The 14,903-nt window shown below is 45.1% G+C and overlaps 4 protein-coding genes across 6 annotated transcripts; 2 read left to right on the top strand and 2 right to left on the bottom strand.

The window, feature by feature from the left end:
* Nucleotides 1–346: 346 nt before the first annotated feature.
* slc41a2b (solute carrier family 41 member 2b) lies at nt 347–5,977 on the bottom strand. 3 transcript variants are annotated; one of them, XM_088366852.1, is made up of 11 exons: nt 5,878–5,977; nt 4,219–4,873; nt 3,988–4,095; nt 3,350–3,421; nt 2,937–3,081; nt 2,556–2,702; nt 1,958–2,105; nt 1,651–1,730; nt 1,368–1,499; nt 1,142–1,290; nt 347–1,069 (listed from the first exon to the last, which is right to left on the bottom strand). In XM_088366852.1, the coding sequence occupies exons 2-11, from the start codon at nt 4,756–4,758 to the stop codon at nt 884–886; spliced, it is 1,707 nt and encodes a 568-aa protein (XP_088222978.1). In that variant the 5' UTR covers nt 4,759–4,873; nt 5,878–5,977; the 3' UTR covers nt 347–883. The 3 variants fall into 3 exon arrangements, with proteins under 3 accessions (XP_088222978.1, XP_088222976.1, XP_088222977.1); XM_088366850.1 differs by lacking the exon at nt 5,878–5,977 and adding an exon at nt 5,566–5,772; XM_088366851.1 differs by lacking the exon at nt 5,878–5,977 and adding an exon at nt 5,277–5,553.
* A 221-nt stretch (nt 5,978–6,198) lies between these two features.
* nopchap1 (NOP protein chaperone 1) lies at nt 6,199–7,420 on the top strand. The gene is made up of 4 exons (XM_088366853.1): nt 6,199–6,384; nt 6,586–6,654; nt 6,730–6,863; nt 6,944–7,420. Exons 1-4 carry the CDS (start codon nt 6,327–6,329, stop codon nt 7,124–7,126), a joined length of 444 nt encoding a protein of 147 aa, XP_088222979.1. The 5' UTR covers nt 6,199–6,326; the 3' UTR covers nt 7,127–7,420.
* On the bottom strand, nt 7,092–11,117 carry rint1 (RAD50 interactor 1). Its single transcript, XM_088366849.1, has 15 exons — nt 10,828–11,117; nt 10,634–10,759; nt 10,386–10,501; nt 10,140–10,313; nt 9,884–10,024; nt 9,642–9,813; nt 9,452–9,562; nt 9,121–9,346; nt 8,921–9,058; nt 8,763–8,857; nt 8,595–8,699; nt 8,302–8,522; nt 8,058–8,238; nt 7,810–7,928; nt 7,092–7,743 (listed from the first exon to the last, which is right to left on the bottom strand). Exons 1-15 carry the CDS (start codon nt 11,056–11,058, stop codon nt 7,524–7,526), a joined length of 2,376 nt encoding a protein of 791 aa, XP_088222975.1. The 5' UTR covers nt 11,059–11,117; the 3' UTR covers nt 7,092–7,523.
* Nucleotides 11,118–13,428: 2,311 nt separating this feature from the next.
* Nucleotides 13,429–14,883, top strand: prl2 (prolactin 2). Its single transcript, XM_088367052.1, has 5 exons — nt 13,429–13,493; nt 13,562–13,740; nt 13,926–14,033; nt 14,115–14,294; nt 14,418–14,883. Exons 1-5 carry the CDS (start codon nt 13,472–13,474, stop codon nt 14,610–14,612), a joined length of 684 nt encoding a protein of 227 aa, XP_088223178.1. The 5' UTR covers nt 13,429–13,471; the 3' UTR covers nt 14,613–14,883.
* Nucleotides 14,884–14,903: the final 20 nt, after the last annotated feature.

The following is a 14,903-nucleotide window of genomic DNA, read 5'->3' as shown; positions in this document are numbered from 1 at the left end:
ACTGTGTTTTGTTCTTGTGCAAGATGAACATACAGTATAAGTGTAGCTGGAAACCACAAATAATTACATGCTGTCCTGATTGATTAAAGTGTTTTCATGAACATATTTTAGCAGGGGTGTTGACCTCCAGTCCTTGGGGGGCCGCGTTCCAATATGTATTCCAAGTGACGCTCGTTAAGCGCACCTGCGTGAAAACTTTTAGCTCATTTCATGTGCTTCAGGAGCTAAAAGTTTTCACGCAGGTGCACTTAACGAGGGATTTTTTTTTTCTTTTTTTATGGTGACTGTGTTTTGTTCTTGTGCAAGATGAACATACAGTATAAGTGTAATAAATGAAGACATGCGATTCTATTGTGGAAATACATTTATTCAGACAAAAGAAAAAAAAAGAGATCAAATGCCATACACAATACTGCTACAATATTCTTTTGGACATACATTTAAAATGCTGCAATGAACCCTGTAAACCAGTCAATCTCAAGAGGCACATAGGCGACTGGAATTGAATACCGGTTCTTATACAAGAGACATACCGTAGAAAAAGAGTTCGTTGACAAGAACAATGAAGAAGAAGAAAAAAAATTCCACGTGCATGTTGGCACAAGGCGCGTTTCTCCTGTAAACGTCCACAAAAGTGTGCTACAAGCAGCCGTCTCATAAGACATCCATTGTGTTGAGGGTGAAGATTGGATGGAAAATGCCTATCATTGTCTGCCATTCCCACACACCACCCAGAATAAAGTCAATCTTAGATTAATTCTTGCCCAAGTATAGGACCCAAAAGGACCAGTGGGCGACCACACAAGTGCTTTGGTGCAAAAAGGTGCAAAAGTCCCCACAACGAGAGATGCATGGAACAGAAGAAGTATGTCAACCGCTGTCATCAGTCGCCCACGTCGCTGTCCTGGTCGCCGATGAGCCACAGGAAGTGGAAGCTTAGCGCCAGCAGAGCGGTGCCCAGCAGGTCGCCCAGCGCCGTCAGGTAGGGGATGGAGAAGCTGTCGGGGTCTTTGCCGCTGCGCCACATGGAGTGCACCATCCAGTCAGCGATGCACAACAGCAGCAACACCTGGCAAAGGACACACAAAGGGTTAAATAAATATCAAGCTTATTGATGAAGTCAACGGTGAGAGTTACATACTTGCAGCAAAGCGGTGGCCAGGTAGACGGACATAAAGATGGGTGTCAGCGTGGTGTGTCCGCTCTTCATTAGGTGGATGGTGTAGAGGAAGATAAGGTGGCCGGGGATCACCAGGAGGAGGAGAACCTGCGCCGAGCGGTGGTTGGCTCCTGGGTAAAATAAAAACGCAACAGATGCTGCATTTACGAGTGCGGGAATCCCAAGTTCACACCTGCACGGGACGGACCTGTGCCGAAGAACGTGCGGCAGGGGTAGTAGCAGCCCTTGGCCTCTTCCGGGACCTCCCCTGGGGCGAAGTGGAAGTGCAGGAAAGTGGAGATCCGGCTGGACTGAATGGCCACCAGGTTACCTCCGATACCTGGACGCAGTGAAAGAACAGCAATATGCATTACAAATAAATTATTGATTAAAAGATAACTAAGGCCTTTATTTTTAAAATATCACAACTTTTTTTTTTAGCCAGAACATTTTAATGATTTTTTTTTTTAATGAATTAAATAATACCTCACCATTGATGACGGGGGTGTACACCACAATTCCAGCCAGATTGGGGTCGGACACCGTTTTGTCCAGGATGAGACCTCCAATGCTGCAGAGGACAACACAAATGGAGGACTTATAATCCATGAATGCAGTAAAGGTCACGACATGCCGTAAAGAAAAGAGTTTGCTGTTAGGCACTTATTTGCTGTTCCAGCTCATCCATTTAAATGACAGACAGGTAAAAAAAATAAAATAAAAGCACACTGGTGACACGAGCTGAATTTATAAAGTCATCAAGCAAAGCGGAAGCAGACGAAGCGCTCGTCCGGATACCTGCTGATGACCATGGCGGTGATGACCGGCTCCCAGCCGGAGTAGAGCAGCGTGCGGCTGGCCGGGTGCTTGGACGAGATGACCATCCACAGCGGCGTCAGACACATGAAGAAGGCACACACCACGGAGGAAACGTACGGGTAGGAATCTGGAGGAGGAGATGGAGTCATCAAGCTGAACTTTGAGACTACATTGGCTGTATGGGAACTTTATCTAAACAATCACATCTTTTACGGTTACAAGTTGTTCCAACACAAAAATAGCCTAGGGGTTAGTTTGAAAGCGATGCTATATTCAGCGGGAATGGCGTTGACTGTATCCTTGTATTGCAAGCGGGTTTGGGTGTGACGTGAATTAAACATGTGGAATGTGGCGGGAGAAGAGAGGAGGTTTGTTCTGCATTGGTGCTTCAGAAAGAGCCAAGAGCGACCTCTACGGGTTCATGTGGGAATTACAACATTAAGTTTGCAGTTTGTGATTTAGTCTGCAGTTAAAAGCAGCATCAATCTCGTATGGCGTGCTCTTTATTTCTTTTTAAAAGATAATGTAATTTTTAAATTTTTAAATGATTTTAATGTAATGGTGTTCTTTCACCTACCGAGGCACTTGTAGAGGCCCTGGCTGATCCAGGCCAGGATGGCCAACGTGATGAGGTCTCCAAAACTGGCGGCGATAGGCGTGGCGACGTTGTCCGGGTTAATGCCCGTTTTCTTCGAGCCCACGATCACACCCACCATGATGAAACCTTAAACGTGAGGAGCAAAAAAGGGCAAGTTGCTCACTCTGTCTGTATATCGTTTAAATTTAATTTGTTTGATATGGCAGGTTTAGAGAAATTGAGGAGAGGCTCTAATGGACATTAAAGTGCATTTCAAAATATATATTTTTTAATGATGTGTTCTTTATTTCGGAGTGAATCTGGAAGATAAGTAGCGTACTGATTAATTCCGAGTAAACATTTTTGTTATCTGTCTGTTACCCTGCAGCAAGGAGGCGATGAAGGCCGTAGCGACACTGCTGGAGCACAGCAGCACGGCGTGGCTCATCTGGAACTTCCCCTCGGGGATCCAGCCCAGAACCACGGCTGCCACGGCTGCCAAGAAGCCCACCACGGTGGCCTGCACCTAAAAAAAAAAAAAAAAAAGCTTTAATGTGGACAAATTGTGAAAGAACGGGCACGCAGGAACGATACAAACTAGGATGAGTTTATCTATGCGCGAGTAAATGATTAACAGCGTCGCCATCAAGCAGACGTTCCTGACGTGATTAGTGTGAGGCAAGACCAACACCGGTTCATCCTCTTCCAACATGTTTTTTAGAACATGACGCAAGTACTCATTACATAAGTCCTCCAATAATTTCCACGTACGGTGGAGTCCAAAAAGAATTTACCTGCTTGAGCGCCAAGTTGCCGATGATGAGATTCCACTTTTCAATCGGCGAGTCCATCTTGCCCACGTTCACCTGATGCACACATGAAATTTAAAAAAAATAAAATAAATCTCTGCTGTGGTGACCTTTTCCCACATGGAATGTGTGCTTGCCTAATTTTATGCTATTTTCTCACAAAGCCTTCGCAACATGCCCTGTGGTGTACCGCCTTGGCGTCTACGGTCGAAAAAAAGGCACAACAATAACTTCCTTGTTTGGAATGACTTGGATGACTCATTACGGTACCCGGTTCTATAATTGCAGATGGGTGCGTGTTGTACACAAAGCGAGAAAACTAAAATCGTAACGAGCCCAACTTGTTTTCTCATAAGAATGCATACACACCTTCCTGGTTAAGACACATGGAAGAATATCTCCAATGTATATGTGAGGCCTGTGTGTAAGGAGTCGGTGGGTGGAGAACCCCCCCGCCCCCCCAAAACAAACAAAACCAGAATTCTGCTGGCTACTTGTTACCTCTAACAAGTGAAACATGGAAATGGAGTGAAACGTCAAAACTGGTTTAGCAAAAGCATCGGAGTTTGACGCCATCATAAATTCTTTCTGCAGAGTAAATTGGTGTGGGTTTTTTTTCTCACCGCTGTCGAGAGGCGTGAGGCCAGAGTCATCTCCAAGTTGCCCTTGAGGCCGAGCAGAGCGGGAACCAGGATGAAGATTTCGGTGATGTACTGGAACGCCTCCCAGTGCTGCTTGGACAGAGCCAGCAACTTTGATTACACTCGGCTTATCCCAAAGTCGGGGACATATTGTTACACTTCAAGAGAGGTGTCACCTCCCAAACCATTAAGTTAAACTGGACCTGGCGTTACCTGTACAACATCCAGAACCATGCCAGCTGATACCGTTCCAAAACCAGCCAACAGGAAAGGCACGAGGATCTGAAAAGCCATAGCCAGTGGCGACTCCTTGGGCAGAATGTGCTCAGCGGGTTGCGCCGCTTCCTCCTCATCTTCATTCTGGTGGCCATTATCATCATCATCCTCCTCTGACAGCCTCCTCTCAGCCAACATGGGCTCCAGTTCCAAGTAGCTTCCCTCTCCAATGTCCGACAGAGTGACGGAGGAACGGGAGGCACGGTCCGGCGGCCGGCGGCCTTCCAGATGAGCTATCTCTTGTCTGTAACCATTCTGGAGTGAGGCTTCAGGTTTGGCACCGAGGTCAACCAGAGCCAGCCGCTCCTCCTGGAGCTTGGTATAGCCGGAGGGGACCATGGTTTGCAGGAGCGAGGTGATCCGACCGACGGATTTCAGGGAGAGAGGACTACGAATGCCGCCTGCACCGCTCATACGGACCGTCAGGCTAGAGCCCAGGGAATCCCCGATCGCTCCGCCGAGACTCTCAATGCTCATGATGGGGTCTCGTGCGGCAACGTCTCATCTCCAACCTTCTCCTCCTCGTTTGAGAACAGGGTTCAAAAATCACACTGGTCGGCAGTCCATTTCAGAAGCTTGGAGACTCATCAGCCTGTAGAGAAAAACATTTATATATACATCCAACATCCATTTGTTTACGGGCATTTTAGAGTCTTTAACCAACAGGAGAAGCCCAGATCTTGCGACTCTTGTGCATTAGTGCACATTTTTAAGCATTTAGTGCAATTTCCGCCATCCTTTGTGGAAAACCGATAACAGAGCTGGAGAAGTTATTTTGTTAAATAAGAAAAATTAGAAACTTTAAACGTCTAGTCCATTTTTTGTACCTCTAATGAACATAGTATTCACATGGAGTTCACATAAATAATTAACTGCGTAAGTCAGAGCCCCATAAATCAGAAGGAGTATGGAAATAAGTCTTCAAAATGTAAACGTACAGGACTTGAAAAGAATTTACACGGGATGATGTTAACTACGCAATCAAGCGTACTCACTTTCTTAGTCACGGTTGACACTTAGGACAACGCCTCGGTTTAAAAGCTTGAACGCGTTTGTTTTGCAACTATCCGAGAAAACGGAAAAATGTTCCGTAAATCTGTTCGTATTAGCATAGTGCTACATTAGCTGGGTACAAATGAGAAATATTTAGAGGCTCCGCCAGCTTTCACACGTTAAAGGCGGGGAGAAAAAAACAGAGGCCGGGGCTATTATTTTTCGGATATAAACAAACATATTGTTATAATTGAAGTCATGGCGATTTCAAATCTCATTCGTGAAGTTTACCATCGCGACGCGAAGGTCCCAAATCGAAGAAGATGCAAGCCGATGATGACAGTCCCACACACAGCCGCGTCAGTGAGTCTGCCGAAGATCATCTATGACGTCAAGATAGGCACCGCTTTTTCGGACCATGCCGTGTAGTTTTCGTTTCACGCGTCTGTCCATCAATCCATTCTGAATCTGAACCGCTCACAAGGGTCGCGGATGCGTTGGAGCCTATCCCAGTTGACTTCAGCCAGAAGGCGTGACACCCTGAACTGGTCGCCGGCCAATCGCAGGGCACACAAAGACAAACAACCACTCACACACACTTACGGGCAACTTGGATGCATGTTTTTGGAATGTGGCACGGGGAGAACATGCAAACTCCACACAGGAAGGCCGGAGCTGGAATCGAACCCAGCACCTCTGAACTTACCAGTGCCCGACCATGCCACCCTCGTTACACGCGTATCGGAAAAATAACTCGTAGTGAAACGTTGAATTAAACGTCAGCCACGCCTAAAAGATATTTTGTATTTTTAGTCAACTCGATTTTCGCTTATTTCGTACACACGCCGTAATGGCATTTTTTCTGTTATAAGTTACGACCTAACATTCCAGTACATACCGTTCCTTTTTTTTTTTGGGTGGGGGGGGGAAATGTAAAGATTCCTCCTGAACGCTAGAGGACGCAACATGCACACTGAGCAATACAGAAGGGATTCCCGGATGTTGTCCTGACAAAACACACGCTAACATTTTGTAGTCTTATTTCTTCTGCAATGGACAAAACCAGTAAACCAAACTCACGAGATTTGCTGTCATGTGGTAGTGGTGGAGGTAAGTAGAGAAAAATGTATTTAACTCAGGCTAAAGGAAGCTGGCGTTGCTTTTTCGTGATTTTGTTTGAAAACCACATGCTCGTCCTGTACACGCAAAGGTTCTCGGTTTACAACGCCTGCATTTGTACGTAAATCGAAAATCGTCGTTGTGCAGACACGATTCTAGTTAAAACTTTTTTTTCTTGTGGTTTTGCCTCAGGTTTCGTTGAGAAGCTGCTCCTTAAACCACCGACTGTCCTGAAGACGGAAAGACTTCCACGAAGTAGCGGTGAGCTAAATAATGATCCATTAAAATTAGGAATAAACAATATAAATATAATTTTGTCTTTGTATCCTGGAGCAGTGATGGAACGGCTGCAGAGTTTCTTACCGCAGATCGCGGAAGCCAATCAAAAGCTGAAGCAGCAGATTGAAGAAACTTCTGCAGGACATTTCGACATTGAGGATGTCGAGGCTGCAGAGAGAGTTATCGAGATGGTGAGCGTAAAATCTTCTCATTGTTAGTCTGATGAATCTGATTTGTTCAAGGTGTCCCAATTCTTTCTTGTGGTTTCCAGGACGTCGCGTTGGTAGAGCTCAGTGGATCTGATACAGAGTCGGAGGAGGACGAGGATGATTCTTCCGAGTCTGACGAGGAGGAATCAGAGATTGTTTTAACTGAGCGCAATCTCAAATTACCAGGACACAAAGGCAAGAAACAGCACATAAACATCCAGGTTGTGGATGAGCCGGAGAAATAATTATTTTGTCCAAATAGGAGATTTAAGACTTTCTGTTGAAAATGCGGTTTGGGTTATTTAAAGGACTCAAAAGCTCCTATACTGAGGTGAAGAGCATCCCCATGGGAACAGTTCACACTTCAAATCATAGTCAAGTCATTTGCCTTATACATTATGTTTACCCAATTGGGATTCTTGCGTTGTTTTTTTTTTTTTATGTACATAATCAGGATTGATGTTTTCTATAACTTTCATGTACAGGAAGACATTATAGATAACAATGAGCTTTGTAATAAAACTCACCATCACACTTAAGTTCCAAAAAAAAGACCGAGTTTTTCAATTGCGTTAATATACATTTAGTACATGATAGAAATCAAACGTTAAATAGAGTCTGGCTAGGTTCACGATCCAGTTGTCACTGTCCAGGCCAGGAGGCTCTGAGGTTAAAGAGAATTAATACATCACAAGGAGCCAAATAGTAAACTCCCAACTCGTTCAAGGCAGACTGCGGCGAGGGCTCATCCCTTCCCGTCCGATCGCCCGTGTCGTCTGCCGAAGAAGACTCCTTGATGAGGTCCCGCAGAAGGATAGCAGAACCCACGTTGAGGCACAAGACGATGCAGGCTTCCTTAACACTGAGAGGACAGAAATTTTGATTTAACTTTCTCCCTTTAGACAAAATACTTTTTTTCTGTACTTACTGCTTAAAAAAGTTCTCAGGTCTCTTGCAGTAGTGACCAAAGAGAGGGAAAAGGTTTCTGGTCATGTCAAACTGAAGCTGGGCTGCTCCTCCATCACTAAAGTGATTAGACAGGACCACCTGAAGGAGGCAAACATGTATGGGAAACATACAAGAGATGCAAAAGTATGTGCATTTTTTTCCCCAAATATGGGAAATAATGGCAACTGGAGTCAAGAACAAACCAAAACATCTCCTTTAAGTCCTTACTTCCTGGTAAAGAAAGTTGTCCAGTCTCTCTGCAAGGCCTTGCCAAGCCAGCTGGAACAGAGACAGACTTAAAACCTGGTGCAGGTTCAACAGACTGTCCCTGATACAAAGCATCATGGGACATGCGGAACTAGACAAAGACATGGCGGCCATGTCGTGCTGGGACGGATGAGAAAACCACCTGCGAGAAGAGGACAATTGAGGCCATTAATGCTAAGCTAAGTCCGCTAATCATCATCCTCACCTGTCGTGGCAGTACGGTTTGGCTTTTTCCGTGATGTCCCTCATGATGCCATCCAGCAGCCGGCCCATCATGTCTCCTCGGAGTCGATCCAGCAGAGCCAGCAGGCCTTCGAATAGCGAGCTTTCCAGAGAAGCCAGGCGGCCCATCTCCATCTGCCCCAGGCCTCCCACCACAGCCTCGTCGTCCAGGGAAACGGCCGCCTGCTGCAGCTGCAGGAAGAACTAAACAAGCGGTAAAAATACGATTGAACGAATTTTAAAGTTTGAAGCATCACATGGAGGCCTGAGTCTTACCACGTTATCTCCCCAATCTGTCAAGATGGTGGAAATGTAGTTGACGGCGTTGAGTATGGCACAGTAGCGTGGGCTGAGTGGGCAGCGAGACTCCTCCTTCATGACCTGCATAAAATGAAATAAGTCAGGTGCAGTCCAGAGTCCATAAAGAAAAAGCGGCGTTCTTACCTGAGTGAGTCGTATACGGAAGTCATCCACCAACTCTTTCTGCAGCTCCAGAAACTTCAGCTGTGCAGACGGACAAGGTAATGCTCGGTAGCGGTCTAAAGAAAACCAAAACAGATTTTAGGGGTGCTCAGCGTTCATCTCAATGGGGTCAGGCTTACCTGTGATGACTTGGAGTAGAGTCATGAAGGTCTCAGCGCAATCCGGGCACTTCAGTTCATCCATGTCTCGGATGTCTTTGTACTGAGAGCTCCACGCTCCTTCGGCCGACAACATGGCGTCCACCTTCTCCACCGCCACTAGGCGTACAACACTGTTAGATTTGAGACAACACCCGCATGGGGGGGATTTGCCAACATACTCTTCTTCTCCACCGCAAGCCACTTCTGAAGCACGGCGTCATCAAGCAGCAGGTGGAGCACGCCGGGCAGATGAGGTGGGTATGCGTGGTTGCTCCGCAGCTCCTTCTCAAACTGCAGCACCTCCTCCACCAGGTGGCAGAAGAGCGTGTCATCGTAAAGCAGGCGAGATGCATCACCCACCACCTTGTCTTCGACTAAAGACAGGAGGCCTCGACATAGCTCCACCTGAAATAATTTGAATATGGCAAAAAAAATTTTTTTGGGGTAAATATTCTAATGACAGTGCCAATCAAGTAGAATAATCCTACAAAAGCAGGTTTCCTTACACACCCTGGCATTGATGGTGGCATTAGCTCGGTCCAGGATAGGTTGGATCTTCTCCTCCATGAAGCTCGTGCTGTTCCCGATCCACATGAGCACCTGAGTCAGGTACCACTCCGGCTGCAAATGCACGCAAGGTTCACAATCCAAAAGTTACTTGCATGATGAGCGAGGGAGGGAGGGAGGGAGCGAGAGCAACCTTGCTGGGGGTGTTAGTCTGTCGATTGCCATAGAAGTGATATCGGAACCGTTTCCTGAGAGGCTGCAGCATGATCTGGATGGGCAGGCAGAGTGGAGGATCCTGGGGCAGAGCACTTGGCTGGGCTTCAGCCTTAGAGGGAGGTGACGTCCTCTGAGAAATGAGGTCATCGCTGGACAGAGGAAATTAAAGAATCTGACGGCTTCCCAGACTTGTGCTGATGTTTTGAAAGCGAAGGATACGATGTCTGTAGGGCCAGCAGCTGCGTGACCAGCAGCTCCAGTTGACTGGCCAGCTCTTGCCCGTTGGCAGTGGGCGTGAGGGACTGGGTCGGAGGGGATGTGATCGGCCAGTGAAGCTGGGTCAACACTTTCTCCAAGTCTCTGAGAAGTGCACAGGATTAAGAAGAAATTATTTAATTGATCAATAGGGATGATTGACTTTAAACTCTATATGTCACATTTATGTATGCTTGGACGGGATAAAGGGTGTGTTTACCCAGTCAGCCGATCCTTGATGATCTTGTGCCAGAAGTGAAGAGTTTCTCGGAGGAAGTCGCGCAGGTGAGAGCATTTGGATTCGCTCAGGTTGGCATCCATCACAGCCATGCTCTCCACAGCCCTGATGGCCTCCCACACGCTGCTGGTCATGAGACACTGCTGGACCACAGCACTGTAGACACACCGCGCACATGAAATCCAAGATTATCTTTAACAAACAGATGCCAGATGTTCGTTTTGGTACCTAAGCTCTTCAATGTGCTGAAGGCAGCGAAGGTACTTCATGTGTCTCTCCACGGTCTCCACTTCACTCAGCTTTTGAGTGAGAGTCTCCATCCATGGCTGAGAGTCCTGGAGGTGCTACAAGAAGAAATAGAATACAATTTTTTGTGGAGGGATTTTTTTTAATCACAGTATATTTTACAAATTTGCACAGGGACTAACGCATATAAAATAATTTGCTTATAGTAATAATAATGTAGCGTTAGTTACCTTTTGCAGTTTTTCAGAGATGAGTTTCTCTCGTTGCAGAAGCTCCTCCAAAGAAGTGCTGGCATCTTCTGCAGCAGACAGAGCTGCAGACACTTGGGGAGGTACAGAGCTGGAGACTGACAACACCTACACGATACATCAATTCAAACGTTTACAAACCCTTGTTGGGAATAAATGATTAATTTAAAGCTCACCTGTTTTTCCAATTTACTGTTGTCCTCTTTTAATTTCTGCAGCAGAGTGCCCACCTTCTTCAGAGATTTCACGTCGCTGCCCACCTCTTTCTCTATAAACTCCACCACATAGTCACGCAGTTCGTCGGAAAGGTCCGTAAAACACCCGTTGTCAGGAGTATCTGTTAAAACGGGATTTAAAGAGTCATTTGGCAGTTTTTCAGTATTGTCTTCGGATACGGACGCCGCCATTTTGGATTTGACAGGACACAAACTTCCTGCCACGAAAGTGCTACGTAAAGAGAAGGCGCTTGTTTTATTGTTACGCGCCCCCGTAGGCGGTGATTTGTAGCAAAAGAATTTGCGTTAATGTAACACCGCCCACCCGAGAGTTCCAAGACGATGAATTGGAGCGACAGCACTGACTCTTTCCGGCATGCTATTTTAAACAAAATAAAACGCTATGAATGTAAAGTAGTGCTTTTCGTAAAATACGTACAGTAAATGCCTTTATTAAATATTTAGGTACAAACGTTTTAAATTTTATCAAATGTGACCATACGAACAGTTTAATGCTCCTTGCATTGTTGGCATTTCTTGGTGTCAAACCTAAGTCATAATGATGCAAACTCCCACTGATGTTAATATGCTCGTTTAATATGGATTTTAGAATATGGCATAAAAATATTCAGTATGCCCTATTTCAAAGCCAGAAGTAGTTTTTGCACTACACAGATTAAACCAAGTTAATTAGTGCCCAACTTCTACACACACATATATGTGTATGAGCTATTTTAATTGAACTAATTTTGGGCTATATTCTATTCCACTGAGCCATGCCAGTATATGTATTAAAAAAAAAAAAAAAAAAACTGAAAAACGACATTTCATTGAAGTAAGTCCCTAGATGACGTTGGTGCCCTGACATGTGTAAAAACGCTTCTGGGCATGGATAGAGGTTTAGTTGACCCACTCCAGAGCAGGTCAGTCTGAAGAGGACAAGAGGACAACGTGCGGCAGAATCACATGGCACTCATCGTTGAGGAAATTTCTTTACACATGCTGGAAGACACAAACGACCTCGGTTGACTTTACTATGAGAAAACTGTTGGATTACTACTTTCACGATTTGTGAATCAAATTATTGCAACACTTTATTTAAGATCCATTAGAAGGAAGAATGACTCATCTAGTTCACAAAGATCTGAGTCATTGTTTTTGGTCATTATTGTATTACTAGGATGCTTCGTGATTTCTTCTTCTATATTTGGCCCAAAGACCTGGTCAATTAAAATAAATAGTACTCAAAAAGAAATCTACAGAATCCTGCTCAAATTGGCCACCTAGACCTCAGTAACAAGGTCTACTAGAGGTTGGCATATCTGCCTCACAGTTCGGGGGAGCGAACTTCAGCCTCGTCTTACGTTTCAAAAACATGCAACAAAGACTATAAATTTGAATGAATGGAAAAACCTGAGTTTGAATGATGTACGCCAAAAGGCACGACTCGCTTCAAGGTTGGAACAATCCCTCTGAAAAAATAAAGATTGAACAATTTTGGGTTCCCAACCCACAGTTTGGGGAACCCTGATTTAGTACGTAGGTATGCTGGTGAGTCAACTGTTTACGACATAAGACCTTACTGTTTGACATTCAACACAGTGCTCTCAGTGGCATTGAGAGCTCTCGCTGAAGGTCACTCATCGGGCCAGTCTTCTCTTCCTGTTAGTGCCCGCACTGCTTCCAATGACCTTTTTTGTCATTTGTTCGCCACATAGCTGCTGAGTAAACCCCAATGAATATGACATCTTGGAATGATGTCACTGCTTTCGTAGAGCGCCCGGGGTTATTCCGGTTTTCTTGCACACAGGAAGACAACTCGTGCACCGGGCAGGATTTGAAGGACAGGCGGGTGCACTCATGGAGAATTCAAGTACAATATATAGGCTTAATATTCATAAATAAACATAATATCATCATGGGATATGGTGTGGTTAATATTGTGTGGTTAACTGAGAATATTATTTTAATCCATTTTGGAATAAAGCTGCAAAGAAGTAGAATGAAGGAAGTAATGTGAATTGACTTTTTTTAATAGGCTATTTTGATTTGTTTTGCTAGGCACAGTTCATTGTGCCAACTACACTGTGTTACATCTTTATATATTTAGATAATAAATAAATAAAATTTGATGAATTTGTAAGGATAATACAAACAGTCAGAAAGTTTCACGAGTTAGAACTATGAGGAATCAGTAATGATGTACCATAAGGTACCATCCGAGGTCCCTTTAACTTCTGTCTTGAAAAAAACATGCTAAACCAAAGAATCTCAGAAAAGAGCCATCTTCTATAGTGCTTGCCGCATTTGGGTTGTGGAAGAGCTCAAGCCTGTCCCACCCTAATAAAAAAAAATACCTTTAAGATTTTTTTTTGTTTTGTTAAATATCAAAATGCCAATTTTATTCATTTAAGTTTGCTTCCGTGTGCCTCATCGCAAGCGATGATTCATACTTGGCACGAGTACTACCGTAAGCTGAATGTGTGACCCCCTTTTAACCTGCCTCCCTCCCGCCTCCTCGCTTTTCTGGTCACTATTAAAGACAAGAGTCAGTGAGGGACACTCACACTGTCCACTTGTTGTAAGGATCTCCTCACTTTGCAGGATGCCGCGAATCTTCACACCAGGTAAAGTACTTCTAGCGCTTTTATTCCATCCTAATGCCCCCGTTTATCTTGTCAATTCTTCTTCCTAGTTTGGGTGTTACTGGCTGGAATAACGTTGGGCGGCAGACCGGCCAACGTGGCTGCGGCAGCCATCTGTGCCAACGGCCATGCCAGGTGCCGCGTCCTCTCGCTGGCCAACCTGTTTGACAGAGTCATTCAGCACTCGGCCAGGATGCACGGCATCTCCAATGACCTTCACGCTAAGTTTGTAAGTTGTACTTTTTCATAATTCCTAAAAATGCAAAGTGTGTCATAGTTTCATAGGCGTATTCCATTGACTATCATTTAAATTAGACCTCACATAGTATTGTAGTCGAGTACTCCTACTTCTTTTATTGACATTTTCATGACATCAGACCTCTGATATTTCACTCTCGGACACGCACCGAGCAGGAGCAGTACTTCGTGCCCAGTGGGAATCACATTGGAAGGAACAGTCGGAACTGTCACACCTCCACCCTCCTCACCCCCAACGACAAGGAGAACGCTCAGCGAATAGCGGTAAATGACGCACTCCCTGTATGTTTCATATGACCTGTCATTTCCAAATATTCAATTTAATTTGTTATTTTGTATCTGCAGCGCGAGGAGCTAACTAAGGTGATCCTGAAGCTCCTGGTGGCGTGGAGAGACCCCCTGTGGCATTTCCACCGGATCATGGCGCACCAGCACGACCTGGCTAATTTCAGCTCGAACATGTCCCGCCAGATGAGCGACATGGTGCATGAGCTACGCAAAGGAGTCGAGAAAGTAGCCGAGAAGGTACCCCGCTAAAAAAAACCTACGCTCAATTTTGATGGAAGAGCTTCTCGGAAAGCAGTTTTTACTGTACGTATCACAAACTGTTACATTTGTGTATTGTGCATTTTTTTTTCTCTACCTTAGATGCAGACGCTGGGGATGATGAGCAACTCTGTCAGCACGCTGTCCTCCGTGGAGGAACTCCTGCCCCCGGAAAGCGGCGAGTGGCGCCTGATGAAAGACCACGAGCTCCTCTACTGCTTTCGCCGCGACTCGGACAAGATCCAGAACTACTTGAAGATCCTCAAGTGTCGCATCGTACCGGAGCACGGCTGCTGAAGCAAAGAACAGAAGAAACACTCGCTGAGTGGTTTTAAACTACACCGTTGAAAATGTTTTTGCACGGGATGTTTAGGAAGCAATAGTAAAACCCAAAGACTTTGACAACCTTCATTCTCCATATGATAAGCACAGATAAGGATTGTTGTTTGCGTATTTCTGTTTCAATGCATATCCATGAGCTATAATGCAATATAAAATGTTGAAACAAATCTTTATGCTCACCTTGTAATGATCCATCATCCAATTGATTATGCACCATACATGTGATCGATAGTCATACGGGAATCA

The sequence above is a fragment of the Syngnathus floridae genome, chromosome 22 (assembly GCF_059516105.1).
Source record: "Syngnathus floridae isolate MCC-2025c chromosome 22, RoL_Sflo_1.0, whole genome shotgun sequence".
In the NCBI taxonomy this organism is placed as follows: domain Eukaryota; kingdom Metazoa; phylum Chordata; class Actinopteri; order Syngnathiformes; family Syngnathidae; genus Syngnathus; species Syngnathus floridae.
This window is presented reverse-complemented; position numbering and strand designations above follow the sequence as displayed.

What these genes read in the sequence shown, in the direction of transcription:
- nopchap1 (XM_088366853.1), top strand. Translation starts at nt 6,327, where the DNA reads ATGGACAAAACCAGTAAACCAAACTCACGAGATTTGCTGTCATGTGGT. An exon ending in GTCATGTGGTAGTGGTGGAG is followed by an intron (nt 6,385 to 6,585) that starts GTAAGTAGAGAA and finishes GTTTTGCCTCAG; the next exon opens with GTTTCGTTGAGAAGCTGCTC. An exon ending in CAGAGAGAGTTATCGAGATG is followed by an intron (nt 6,864 to 6,943) that starts GTGAGCGTAAAA and finishes TGTGGTTTCCAG; the next exon opens with GACGTCGCGTTGGTAGAGCT.
- slc41a2b (XM_088366852.1), bottom strand. Translation starts at nt 4,758, where the DNA reads ATGAGCATTGAGAGTCTCGGCGGAGCGATCGGGGATTCCCTGGGCTCT. An exon ending in GGGCCTCTACAAGTGCCTCG is followed by an intron (nt 2,106 to 2,555) that starts GTAGGTGAAAGA and finishes CTCCTCCTCCAG; the next exon opens with ATTCCTACCCGTACGTTTCC. An exon ending in GTACACCCCCGTCATCAATG is followed by an intron (nt 1,500 to 1,650) that starts GTGAGGTATTAT and finishes CACTGCGTCCAG; the next exon opens with GTATCGGAGGTAACCTGGTG.
- prl2 (XM_088367052.1), top strand. Translation starts at nt 13,472, where the DNA reads ATGCCGCGAATCTTCACACCAG. An exon ending in GCCGCGAATCTTCACACCAG is followed by an intron (nt 13,494 to 13,561) that starts GTAAAGTACTTC and finishes TCTTCTTCCTAG; the next exon opens with TTTGGGTGTTACTGGCTGGA. An exon ending in TCGAGAAAGTAGCCGAGAAG is followed by an intron (nt 14,295 to 14,417) that starts GTACCCCGCTAA and finishes TCTCTACCTTAG; the next exon opens with ATGCAGACGCTGGGGATGAT.
- rint1 (XM_088366849.1), bottom strand. Translation starts at nt 11,058, where the DNA reads ATGGCGGCGTCCGTATCCGAAGACAATACTGAAAAACTGCCAAATGAC. An exon ending in ACAGTAAATTGGAAAAACAG is followed by an intron (nt 10,760 to 10,827) that starts GTGAGCTTTAAA and finishes TGTATCGTGTAG; the next exon opens with GTGTTGTCAGTCTCCAGCTC. An exon ending in CCTGAGAACTTTTTTAAGCA is followed by an intron (nt 7,744 to 7,809) that starts GTAAGTACAGAA and finishes CTGTCCTCTCAG; the next exon opens with TGTTAAGGAAGCCTGCATCG.